General features: G+C 38.6%; 1 protein-coding gene across 6 annotated transcripts in view; it reads right to left on the bottom strand.

The window, feature by feature from the left end:
• The window catches only part of LOC149261385 (uncharacterized), a 291,611-nt gene that overhangs the window by 188,194 nt on the left and 89,517 nt on the right, over positions 1-13,900 (bottom strand). For all 6 annotated transcript variants that reach the window (XM_089422115.1, XM_089422123.1, XM_089422117.1 and 3 more), the window contains 2 exons: positions 13,442-13,479; positions 13,235-13,317 (listed from right to left, as the gene is read on the bottom strand). In XM_089422115.1, the coding sequence (XP_089278241.1) occupies positions 13,235-13,317; positions 13,442-13,479 (121 nt within the window). The remainder of the gene's footprint in view (positions 1-13,234; positions 13,318-13,441; positions 13,480-13,900) is intronic.

Genomic DNA, 13,900 nt, shown 5'->3' on the forward strand with positions numbered 1-13,900 from the left:
CCAAAACCAAGAGTGAAGACATAACCTGCAGTAGACTTCTGATCATTATGGTCACTAGCCCAATCGGAATCAGTGAAACCAACCAATAGAAGAGATGCTTCTGCATTGTAATGAATCCCAAACTGAATTGTACCTCGAACATAACGAAGTCTCCTTTTAGCTGCTTTCCAATGACTTTCAGGTGGGTTTTGCATAAAATCGAGCAATAAGGCCAACAACAAAGGAAAGGTCAAGACGGGTATGGGTCAGATACAAAAGCTTTCCTAGAAGCTGACGGTATAAGGAAGCATCAACTTCAGGGGAAGTACAAGTGACTGAAAGTTTGGCTCCAGACTGAAAGGGAGAAGGGGTTGGCTTACAGTCTTCCATGTGAAAGTGGCGTAGAAGATCACGGGCATACTTGGACTGGGAAAGGGAAATACCTTCCTTGGATTGCAAGACTTGAAGACCAAGAAAATAATGCAAGTGTCCTAAGTCTGTCATTTCAAACTTCTTTTTAACGTTGGACTTCACATGGTTTATAAGGTTGGGATCACTACCAGTAAGGATAAGATCAACATAAAGAACAAGAATGATAAGAGACTTACCCACTTTCTTGGTGTAGATAGTATTGTCAGAATGACACCTAGAAAAGCCAGTATCTAAAAGAAAGCTATCCATTTTGGCATACCAAGCCTGAGGGGCTTGCTTGAGACCATAAAGGGATTTCTTAAGCCGACATACAAGGCTGGAGTCTGTTTGTATAAAGCCAGTAAGTTGTTCCATATAGATTTCTTCATGCAAGTCCCATGCAAGAAGGCAGATTTAACATCCATCTGATGGACTTCCCATTTGAAAGAGGTAGCAAGGGAAAGAACAAGGCGGATAGAGTTCATTTTGGCAACAAGGGAGAAGGTTTCAGTATAGTCAATGCCTTCAACTTGTGAAAAACCCTTAGCAACAAGACGAGTTTTATGTTTATCACCTTTTCCATCTGGTTCATACTCGATTCTGTAAACCCATTTGCATCTAACAAGTTTTCGTCACTTTGGAAGAGGAACAAGATCCTATGTATCATTTGCCAATAATGAACGATATTCTTCATTCATAGTTGCATCCCAATCTGGATGGCCTGAGGCTTCTGCAAAGGTGTCATGATCATAATTCGTTGAAGCTTGAGCCAGTAAAGAAGACGCTCTATCGAACTGAGAACGTGTACGTCGTTGATCTATAGGATCACCTGCAAGAGCACCTGCTACATCCCGAGTAGCACGGACCCATTTTGGAAGTTGAGGAGCTGAGGGAGGATCCTGAGAAGGTGGGGGAGGATTGTCATCATTTGAAGAAGAAATATTTTCAAAAGTAGAAGGGATAGAGAGAGGTGGCACATCCGCCGAACTAGGCTCATAGGCCGATATATTTTCCAAAAACTTTACATCTCTTCTAATGATAACATTTTTGGACTTAAGTGGAATAAGTCCCTCTAACATCTTCAGAATATACAACAAAAATACATTTTTCACTCTTAGGTTCTGAAGCTTTATGTTTCTCATCTGGAATATGGGCCCATGCTTCACTTCCGAAAACACGAAAGTGACTTACAACTAGTTTAATTGAGCTCCATGCTTCTTCTGGAGTGATATTCTGTAAAATCTTAGTAGGAGTGTCATTTACTATGTAGTTTGCACAATTAATTGCTTTTGCCCAAAAATTAAGACTGAGTCCTTTAGATTGAAGCATACAATTAGCCATTTCCTTTAAGGTGTGATTCTTCCTTTCAGCTACACCATTTTTTTGTTGAGTATATGGAACAGTATGTTGCAATTGAATTCCATGCTCAATGCAAAAGTTGATGAATTTGTTGTTAACATATTCTCCACCATTATCAGATCTTAGCTTAAGAATTTGATGTCCAGATTGTTTCTCAACAAAGGCCTTAAAGGCCAAGAACATGTTAAAGACTTCACTATTTAGTTTTAAGAAGTATACCCAAGTGCGTTTGGAGAAATCATCAATGAAAGTTAAGAAATACTTGTAGCCAGAGAATGAAACAACTGGAAGTGGACCACATAAATCATTATGCACAAGCTGTAAAGGGGCTAAAGTGTGCCAAGAGGCACGTTTTTCAAAACTATCCCAATGAAGTTTTCCAAGTACACATCCGGAACAAACACCATCTCTGCAAGATACCATAGGGAGACCTGTCACCATATTTTCTTTACATAGATTTTGAAGGAAGCGATAGTTTAAGTGACCAAATCGCTCATGCCAAATTTTGCTCACTTCATCATTATGAGTAACAAATACCGAGGGAAGAGTTGATGGCCCAAAGTTGTTAGACTTAAACGACCTTGTAGAATCATCAGCAACGCCAGTAGCTAAAATGTGTATAGGATCTCTTAGGTCCTTAATTACAACATCGTGAGGTGAAAATTCAACGATTTTACCTTCACCTGAATGAGTTATCTAATATACAGATAGAAGGTTGCAGGATAAGGTTGGAACACATAATACATCATTAAATTGACCATTGTCTAGATGAATAGTTCCAATCCCTACAACACTAAGAGATCTATTATCACCAACATATATATTTTTGGTGTGACAATCATTTAAAGAAGAAAGCATAGCTTTGTTTTTTACCATGTGATAAGAAGCTCCAGAATCAATGAACCACTCATGAAAATGAGAAGAAGAAGATACATTTAGTGCATAACCAGATCGAGATGATTGACAACCACATGCAAAAAGTGCAATTCCTGAAGATGAAGTTGAAGTTGAAGAGTGCTCCAAATGGATGTTATGCTTCTTCATTGTTGCTTCCAAGGCTTCCATCTTCTTAAAGCATTTAGATTCTAAGTGGCCATCTCGATTACAAAAGTTGCAATGTCTATTAGTCTTCTTCCCTTTATTTTTATTTGCCTTATCATTTTGTTGAAATGATTTTTCATTTTGAGACTGAAATTGCTTAGGACCCTTGTTTGGTTTTGGACCATTCTTTTTAGGATACTACTTCTTAGGATTCTTTGAATTTGGTTGTTGTTGGACGGCTAAGGCTTTCTTAGAAGAGTTTCCAAGATTAAGAAGACCAAGATGTAAGAGTTTTTCTTGTTCTCTTATTAAAGAATGACAAAAGGCATCAAAATAAGGGGACTTGTAATCTTGTCCTTGAGAGATAAACACTTCTCTAGTAGAATGGAAGGTGGAAACAAACACAGAGTAAGTTGGTCCCAACTTAATAAGAATGGAATAGATAAGGCTACTATCTTCTTTCTTAACCTTAACACCTTTCAAGAGAAGTCTAAGGGTCATAAACTTGGACAAAAAATCTTCAATGGAAGAAAAATTATTGGGGTCCGACGTAAACAACTCATTTTCGAGTTGATGGGCTCTAATTTCATTTTTAATTCCAAAAACTTTAGTGAGTTGTTTCATTGCTTCATTAGGAGTATTAAGTTCTGCAATATGGAATCTAAGGTCTGGAGAAATAAACATCCCTATCAACCCACGTGCTTAATCTTGCCTATTTTCCCATTTGGCAGGCTACCTTATCTTCATTTTTAGGTTTAATTTCTTGGTCTGAGGCTATTTTGTAAAGACCTTTACTTCTAAGTAAATCCAAAATGTAGGACCACTATTGGAAGTAGTTGGTGCTGTCAAGAATAATTTGACATGGACTTTCCATTTTAACAAAAACTGACGCTGTAGAAGCTGAAACTAAGTGTTCCAAAGGAAAGATCTCGAAAAATTAGGCTGATTCAAAAAAAAACAGCTTCCAGATAAAGAAGTTATGGCTTTTTGAAGAAAACTTGTTGAAAATGCCGACGAAGTGCGTGAATGTGCAAAGTGAATGGTAATGTTATATTTAAAAAAAAATCCCCCCCACTTCCAAACTTAATCTAATTAGCTCACTTTAAAAAAAAATTATGTGACCCACTTTTATAAATAAGTGAAAGGCACTTTTACAATAGTACTTTATGGGCTACTCACTAAATTGTAACTTAAATAAAAGATAAAGAGCCTTTAGAATTATAAGTGGCTCACTTTTTATAACGGGTGAGAACATTTTTACATAAAATAACTTTAAAATATAAGTACATGTGTTTTTGGAAAAAGTAACTCAACAAAAAGAACGACTTGAACCCAAGACCTCTATTCTCATAAAGTAACTTTGGACCAAGTGAGCTAGTTTAAAAGGTTAGTAATTTTTGGAAAAGAGGAAGGGGTTTTTTTTTTGTCACTGAAACTTTGTGGTGCGTGCTTACTTGAAAAAACTCTTTTTGCCTACAAAACAAAAAACCACACAACCTAACACAGAGATACAAAAAAAAACCAAACCTTATGACTTGAAGTTAGCTTTCGCCAAAACCTAAATATTTTCCTCAATGCTTATGATTTTTTGAGATCACACTAAGGATCCTGCGGAAAAGAGCATACACATGAGAAAAATCCTTCCTTTTTCTTTCTGATTTGCCCAGATCACACAGAGTCGCAGGGCAAAGAGCATACACAGAAATGAAAAGTATAGATCTGGTAATAAAAAAGTAGAGAGCTAAATAAACCGAAATAAACAAAGAGATAAATAAGTAAAACTGCAAATAAAGACTGTATACCTCCAGATCTTAAAAATGACGTAGTTAGGGCTACCAAAAACCTTTTCGCGTGAAACAAAAGGGGTTCCTCACTAGAACAGATGCTCCTAACACAATAGAGAAGTCCTCTCGGCCCGAAAGCAGTCAGAAACAGTAGATCTAGGAAACGACAGTCGGATGCAATTGTACCGGCTTCCAATTTGGATCACCAACAAATGCGGCCCTCAAATAGCTCTGATAACATGTATGAATTTACAATGTAAGTTCCTCATATAGAACACCAAAAGACACCGCTCACAAACAGCTCACAAATCAATACACCAGTATTCTTGACGTGGTTAAAACCCCCAAAGAGGGAAACAGTCCACGGCCTGAGCTAACGCGGCCACTTCAGGCAATTTATTAATAAAAAAAAAAGAAAATTTACATAAGCTTCTCTCATGAACGGTCACCCTACAAATGACCCTCCATGCTCTTTAAATAGAGATCATGGACCAATCGGGTGTTAAGCCATGGATCAAGTTTCGGTAATACCGAGGACAGAATGAACCGTCGAAATGTAAGTTACAAATGTACATAGTAAAGAAACACATTTTACCTAACTCTACACTAGACCAAGTTATACTTAACTATTTCCTATGTGTCGGAATATCCTAACATTCAATGGCCGAGATTAAGTCTCTAATCAATGGCTAAGATTAAAACATGACTTGATCCGCCTTCTAGATCATTCTCACCAATATTTTGATTAATACCGATTAATATTTTAATTTCCCTAAAAATATTAATTATTTTAATAAAATACAATCCTGGTAGAATTTCACCAAACGGTTTCTGGGTTCTTTAGAACTCATGTGCCTTAGCCTCTCCACCAATCTTCAAAGCTAAATCACTTTCGATGCTACCAAAAACTAACACTTCCTCTTAGCGAGGAAAGTGCTCTAGCAACAATGTCCACCTACATGCTGCTCTGTTTCTGAAGCACCTCCTTTCTGCACTATTGTTGCCATCAACACTGTGTTGTTGTTGTTACTGTACCACTGCCCATGACACTACCACTTCCACTGCTGGATTTGTACTACAACTCCCTCTCAAATGCTGTATCACTCTATTGAAAGGGATTTTCCAACATACCCATCTGTTCCCGAAATTGAACAAACTTTGCTCTTCCTAAAACCTTGGTGAGTATGTCTGCCACCTGATTTCCTATGGGAGTGTACTCCCACTGTACTGGTCCACGTTCAACATCGTCTCTGATAAAGTGACACCGAATATCGATGTGGTTGGAGCATCATGAAAGGCTAGATTTTCAGAGAGCTTGATACAACTCTGGTTGTCACAGAAGATCCTTGTCACTTTCATCCTTCTTCTGAATAGATTTACAAGCAATTTCCTAAGCCATATAGCTTCACATGTTGCTTTGCTAGCTGCCATGTACTCAACTTTAGCAGAGCTCAGAGCTACAAACTTCTGCTTCTTACTGCACCAAGAGGTCATCCCAGATCCAATACCCAAGCAATACCCAGTTGTACTTTTCCTGTCTACTGAACTTCCTACCCAATCTTCATCAATGAATCCACTCAATTCGATATCATTTCCCTTGGTGTACCTTAATCCAAAATTGATTGTTCCCTGCACATATCTGAGAATGTGCTTTGCTGCTGCACAGTATGCCCTTTTTGGTTCCACCATGAACTAACTAAGGGTGTTGACAGCAGAACACAAGTTTGCCCTGGTGTTGACCAGATACATAAGTGACCCAATGAGTTGTCTGTATAAGGTGGGGTCCACTTCCTTGTCTCCCGAAGCATCTATTTTCTTCCAATAGGTAATCATATGCGTAGCCACAGGTCGACAATCCTGCATTCTGAATCTTTTTAGAATTTCTAATGCATATCTTCCATGGCCAAGGAAGATCTCACCACCCTGCTGCCAAACTTCAAATCCTAGAAAGCAGTGCATTAGCCCCAAATCCTTCATATCAAACTCAATTTCCAGGTTCTTCTTACAATCCTCTATGAGTCTGCATGATCCTGTCAAAAATAGATCATCTACATACAATACCAGAATTAACAGCTCACCTTCTACCAGCAGATAATAAATATTGGAATCGACATCGCTCTTGATGAATCCCAATTGTTGTAAGTAGTTGTCAATTCGACCATACTAAGCTCTAGGTGCTTGTTTTAGCCCATACAAGGCTTTCTTCAACCTACACACATGAGTTTTCTATTCATGTGTTTCGAAACCTTCTGGTTGTTCAATATATACGTCTTCTTCTATCACCCCATTCAAGAATGGTGTCTTGACATCCATTTGGTGAATCTCCCATCCCATCTGAGCTGCAAGGAATATAATGGATCTGATAGAGGTATACCGAGCTACTGGGGCAAAGGTTTCCTCATAGTTTATTTCTTCCCTTTGTGCATATCCTTTTGTGACAAACCTAGCCTTGTACTTGTCTATGCTGCCATCTGCAGCATAACTTGATCGTGTAGATCCATCTCGAACCTACAATTGATCTGTTTTATGTTCTTGGTACAATTTCCCAGACATCATTTATCATGATAGAATTGTACTCTTCTACCATAGCATCCACCCATACCTAGTGTTGTACGGCTTCTTGAAAACTAGAGAGTTCTTCGACCTGAGCTACCAATGCTTGGTACCTATCTGGTTGCCTACGCTGCCTTTTCTCGGCTCTAGGAGCTCCAATAAATTCCTCTGCATCCCTCAGAGTCTGTCATACTTCTCAGCTAGTTCTTCCACTAGTGGTGGGAGGTTCCATCTGTTCCTCTTCCTGTTGTTGTACCTGTTGTGACACTCCTGGCTCCTCTTCTCTTGAGGAGATGCTAGTACTGGTTACCGTGCTTGAACCAGACACTTGTCTTCCTGCCAGATCTGATCCCTGTTGCTAGACTAGAGGAGCATCCTCATCTTGTTCTTCAAACGGCATCTCACGAGATTTCTTGAAGGCTCTATCTTCCATGAACATTGCATCCCGCCTTACTACAATCTTCCTACTGCTCAGAATGTAGATCTGATACGCCTTTGAAGTCTTGTTGTAACCTACTAGATACCCAACGTTGGCAGTCTGCTCTAACTTACTCTGCTTCTCTTCTGGAATATGGCAATAAGCTACACTTCTGAATATCCTAAGGTGACTTACTTCTGGCTTTTGTCCCATGAAAACTACCTCTAACATCTTCTTTCCTAAAGCCCTGCGAGGAGTCTTGTTTTGAATGTGTATAGTCGTGTTGCATGCTTCTACCCATAAAAACTTGGGTAGATTCTAACCATATAACATCGCCTTTGTTGCCCAAACAATAGTTAAGTTCTTCCTTTCTACAACTCCATTCTGTTCTGGATTATAGGATATTGTCCATTCTCTTTGGATCCCTTCTCTTGCACAAAAATCAGTGAAGTTCTTATCCGTGTATTCTCCACCATTGTCTGAGCGCAATATCTTGATCTTCTTTCCTGTCACGTTTTCCACTAGAGCCTTAAACTCTTTAAACCGATCAAAGACCTCATCCTTGGTTCTCAAAAAATAGATCCAACTTTCCTTGGAATGGTCATCTATGAAGGTCACAAAATACTCAGCACCATTGATGGCCCTTCTAGACATCGGACCGCAAATGTCTGTGTATTAACCCCAATACACTCTTAGCTCTTTTGTTGCTTCTAGAATATGTTGCTTTGGCGTACTTGCCTAGCACGCAACCTTTGCATGTATCATCATGCTTGGTAGTAAGCACTGGAACCCCCGTAACAATTTCCTTAAGCATCTGTAACGCCCCATGATGTAAGTGTCTCATCCTCCTATGCTATAGCTCGTTTAATTCTTTTTCTCCATCGACATTACTGCTTATCAATGCCATAGAAGACTCAAGTTGCAACCTATATAATTTGTTGCTTCGAGTTCCAATCTAGGCAAGAGACAGAAAACAAATTCATTCCCATACCTAGCACATGTAGTACATTCGTGGCCCGAAGACTATCTCCTGCTGCTGTATGGAATATAACGGTTCCTTTTCCTACTGGATGCATTTCATCCTGTTACCCATTGTGATTTGGAAGTTCATTTGTTCCTCCTGATAGCTCAAGAAATATTCTCGTTCTCCAGTCATATGAGTTGATGCCCCGCTATCAATGTACGAATCCTCGACTGATGCAGAACTTGATAAGCAAGCAAACTCCTCTTCCAACCTGGAAGCTAATTCGGAAATACTATGATCCCTATTGTTCACCATGTCCTTTTTCTTTGCTTCCATCTTGCCTGAACCTTGCTCTGATACCATGTGAAAATTTGCTGCAATAACTGATTTATTTCTCCTACTTATTTATAAGAAGTTATTCACCAATGCTTCAGCAAATATCAAAATAAATTTAATTGCAGACTTCACAAATTAGGAACTGAAAATTCAAAGGCAAGAGAACCATCATCATATGAACAATCACATTGACACACTTGTTTTTGGACAATCTTCCCCGGAAAATCCCAATGTGGGAAAACCAGTGCAGTAGATCTGAGGATTCTTATTAATGGCAGTAAATATCTTAATACAATTTGGATGCCCTAGAGAAAAAAGGCAATTCACTCAAAGAAGACAACTGAGAATTCTCTCACATTGATTCTGGAGATTTAGCTCTGTCCCCAGCCCACTGCACAGTCCCTGCGTGAGCCTACACAAGCTTTGCGTGATTTCTGCATGGAGGCTCCCTCTGACTGCGTCAACTTGGACTGTTGTTGCTTTTGCTGCTGAGAAATCGAGATTTCTCCTGCCAATCAACTACTGTGATTCCTGGAACTAAACTCTGTTCATCCCCAACACTTTTGCGTCAACCACCTCCAGATTCTGCTCTAACCCGTTGCATCAATCTCCTTCAGCTGCTGCGCTGTCCATTCTTGGACCAGTGTTGGCTCTGTTATCCTGCTCTGCGTATTCACTGGAACTAGAAATCACTTCCTTCTAGTGCTACCTCTAATCCTCTCTGCTTTATCACTAGTTCAAATTCCTTATCAAACCCTGCCCTAGGAAAATCGAACTAATTGATCAACTCCCTGTATGTCTTCAAGTGAACCCCAAGACTCCATCTTATACTTTTCCTGTTGAGTCTTCAACGGCCGAGATTAAGTCTCTAATCAACAGCTAACATTAAAACATGACTTGATCTACCTTCTAGATCATTCTCACCCATATTTTGATTAATACCCATTAATATTTTAATTTCCCTAAGTTTAGACTTAGGAACTCCATTAAAAATATTAATTATTTTAATACAATATAATCCGGGTGGAATTTCACCAAACAATTTCTAGGTTCTTTAGAACTCATGTGCCTTAGCCTCTCCACCAATTTTCAAGGCTAGAGCACTTCTGATGCTACCAAAAACTAACACCCCTATGATACCCCATGATGGTTGAGATATCCATAGGATGAGTGGTTCACCTTCTCCTATGGCATATAAGCAGGATGAGTAGTTCACCTTCTCTTGTCGATACATCCTACCCATGCAGTCTGGGACTCATGGGAAGTACCTCTCATCTGGCCAATGAGTAGGGAAATGCGGATAGGGACCATAGTACTACCGATGGACGCATCGTGTACTACCACACTCCCTATGCTAGGATGTTTGATATTGATTTGGGATCAATGGAAACTGATTTCGGGTCAGTAGAGAGCAGTATGATACACTCTCGGTTATTGGAGACTGATTTTGGGTTAGTGGAGAATGGTATGACAAATTCTCGATCATTTTTTCTTCATTATTTCTTCATGGTTCAACGAAATAGAGCAGAACAGAGCAGGGATGTCAGAGATTGTACAAATTGTCAGATGGTTTGGCAGGTGATTTCTCCCTAGTTGAAAGGGAGTGTTAAATTTGGCAACTAGGGCCAAATTCCACCTTGGAAAGCTCATATGATGCAGCTGATATTTTTATTGGATTCCTCTTTCCGAGAAGTGTAGGATTGAGCTCAAGATCATCTCATTCTGACATGTATAAATGGAATTATAGTTAAAATTGGCTACTAGGGCCAAACTCCATGTGGGTCATCTTATTTATGGTAGCTGATATTTTTCCTAGATTCCTCTTGTCGAGAGGTGTAGGATTGATCTAAAGATCATTCGATTCCGACAAGTATTTATGGAGATACGAATTTATTTGTATTTACTTGACAAATTGTCAAGGTTGACCAACAGCGAAATCTGTGGCACACATGCCCAGCAAATCAAATAAGTCATCTCACTCATTCTTCTCTCTCTCTCCATAGCTTTGGGTTACAGAAGGAGCAGCTCACACGTGGGAAGGAGGACGCAGTAGGGCAAGGAAGACGCAGAAGCTGCAGGTCATCTCTTTGACCTACGTTGACCAAGTGTTGACCATTCAGGAGTACGATTTTGGTGTGGCTGCCTCTCCTAGGCAGGCCGCAAATTTTGGCATGCAAACCAAGGCAATATGACCTCTGGTTTGACCAGCGTTGACTGCCCTAGTTTGGGGCCGCAAGGTGACTTCAGTGAACAGCAATTTGACTATGTTTTTGGGGTTGTTTATGGGCTGCTTCTTCAAACTGTTCGACTAGATGACCGGTAAATTGACCAAGCATATTGGAGGTCAATTTCATCTTGTTTGACTAAGTTTGACTTTGCTGATTTGGGTTTGTTGCCGTTGATATAAAATTACAGACTTTTGATTTTGTACTATTTCTCTCTGTTGAACTATTGAAGATAAAAGAAGATTTGATCAAAGGGTTTCCCCGCATTGGGGTTTGTCCCTGGCTAGCCGCCACATCTTGTCTCTTGTCTTGGCTTGTTTTCTTCAATCATTTAATGTTCTATCAGCACTTTACTTAATGTATATGTGATTGCTAATCAGTGGTTAATAAGAAGAAAAGAAGTAAATTTCTCTAAGCATAGAACATACCATAATTTAACAATTATGAATTTATTTCTTCTATGGACAAATTGTCAAGGTCGGCCAGCAATCTAATGTAGGCTCAAAAGCCCAAAAGACACGTCCCTTCACCCTCAACGTTGCATATAAATAGAAGGAGCATCTACCTCATTTGGACATCAATCATCACACACATTTCTCTCTCTCTCCTCATCTAATTGGGTGTACAGATTTCTGGGCAGCCTCTCTCCTCCACACATGCGAAGGACAAGTTTGTAATTTTCTGTTTTCTGGGTTGACTAGCGTTGACTGGGCAGCAGTTGACATTGTTTGACTGCGTTTTTCCTTGGAGAAATTATGTTTGGGCAGGCCACATTTCTAGGCACAAAAATCGAGGCAATCTAACTTGTTTGGCAAGCGTTGACCGCAGGTTTGACTCTGCGTTGACCGAGTGACTGATATTTTCTGGACTTTTGGGTTGATTTGGACTGTTGTTGGAGGGTTTGACTGAGCTGATTTGGAGATGTAATTCTGCTTATTTGACTAGCATCGACTTTTTGATTAGGGCATCCTATTGACTGCAGTTTCACTGGACAGATTTGACTGTGATTGGGCAAGTGAATTTTGTTTATTGTACTCTTTCTCTGTGCTGAACTTTTGAAGAATAATAAAAAGAATCGATCAAAGGGATTCCCCACATTGGGGTTTGTCTCTAGCATGAACCACATCTTGTGTCCTCTTGTCTTGGCTTGTCTTCTACTATTTTTATTTATGTTCTATCTGCATTTACTGTCATGTTAATGTGATTGCTAATCTGGAAATTAATATTGGGCTAATAAGAAAAATTGAAGTAAATTGTTCTTATGCATAGAACATACCATTGTTATCTAAAATTAACATAATAGAACAACCATATACGATTAATCTTTACATTAACAAAATCTTTTGAATACTTGAACTTGACTTGAATCGATGAATTTCTTCTTTCTAAGAAAAACTTCTATTAAGGACTTACAACCATAAATATAGAGATGAAAGCAAAGAGCAAGCAAGGAACTGAATTTCCCCTGATCATTGAGAATACAAAACCCAACATTTTAGGGTGTGCCTGAGAAAGTAATATGATTCCATAGTTGACTAATAGCCTCTAGTTGACAAGTACCATAAGAAAATGAAGATGAAAGCTGACGGGTACATACAATGGTGTGTTATATCCTCTTCCTCAATGCTACTAAAGCAGAAATAAATTCAACGTATTCTCAAAGCTTTAAAAATATTTCTCCGTTCATATAAGATGTATTTATATTTAACCAAAAAAAATAAAACTACCAAATGAAACCTCTAGACTAATTCCTACATCAAAATGAATGATGCAAAAAGTGTCCAAACAAAAATGTACTACTTGGGGAAGCAATATCACAGTACACTAAAAGAGCTGCATTCACCCATGACTTTACTGCTCTGTGATTGAATTCATAACTTCCAATCAGCCCATATGACAAATATACCATTGGGATAACTCCATTATGAATTCCACAAAATCCCAGGCCTAGTGTTTTTACTATTGCAGAAATAAGTGCATGTTTCATTAACCAATATGGGATATCTTCAATTACTATAGAATAATTCCAAAGATGCATAATCAAAAGTCAAGCTTTCCTTATTGAGCATAAGAAGACAAAAACAGTATTGCATTAAGAAACATTATTAAGAGGAATGTTCCATGCATACATAAATAAGTACCAAACTCGTCAAATTATACATACCAACAGTAGTGGTCTTCTTTGGAGTCGAGACAAAGCAAAGTTTTACACCAGTCTTCTCTTCTATTTTCTTCTGTACATTCCCTCTGAACCAAAAGAGAGGCAATCATATAAGATTTCAAGACTTGACCATGCAAATCACCAAAGACTTCTAGGATACATTAAACTATAGACAATGTACAAAAGCTAAAAGAAATGATGCCAATATACCCTTTTCCTTTAACAAAACGTAACAAAGAATCGTCAACCTGCAAATAACAATGACAATGTCGTCAGAATTCACTGTGATAACTATTTTGTCTTTGGTAAATGAAAACAATATTGTGTGTCCCCGTGAATCCATGATGAGAAATAGCAAAAGGCAAGAAAGGACCTTCTGGCAACAAGATTGGCCAAAATCCAAGACGGCAAAAGAATTGCAAGGGACATCTATAGGAAATAGAAGACTAATGAGGAAATGCCAAGAAAACCAAAAGCAAAGGTAAATGGGAAGGATAATAGAAGAAACTTCCATCAAAATATAAGATTCCATGTTAAATAAGGATATTTCCATAGAGTAATAATTCACTAATAGGAAACTACAAGAAATGGGAAGGGAACAAGAAAGGAAACTTCCATTGAAAAATAAGACTCATAAAAATAAATAACTCTTAGAATAGCAATAAATAG

Source organism: Pinus tabuliformis, chromosome 6 (genome assembly GCF_031772625.1).
Source record: "Pinus tabuliformis cultivar Carrire ecotype Pingquan chromosome 6, CPIR1, whole genome shotgun sequence".
NCBI lineage: Eukaryota > Viridiplantae > Streptophyta > Pinopsida > Pinales > Pinaceae > Pinus > Pinus tabuliformis.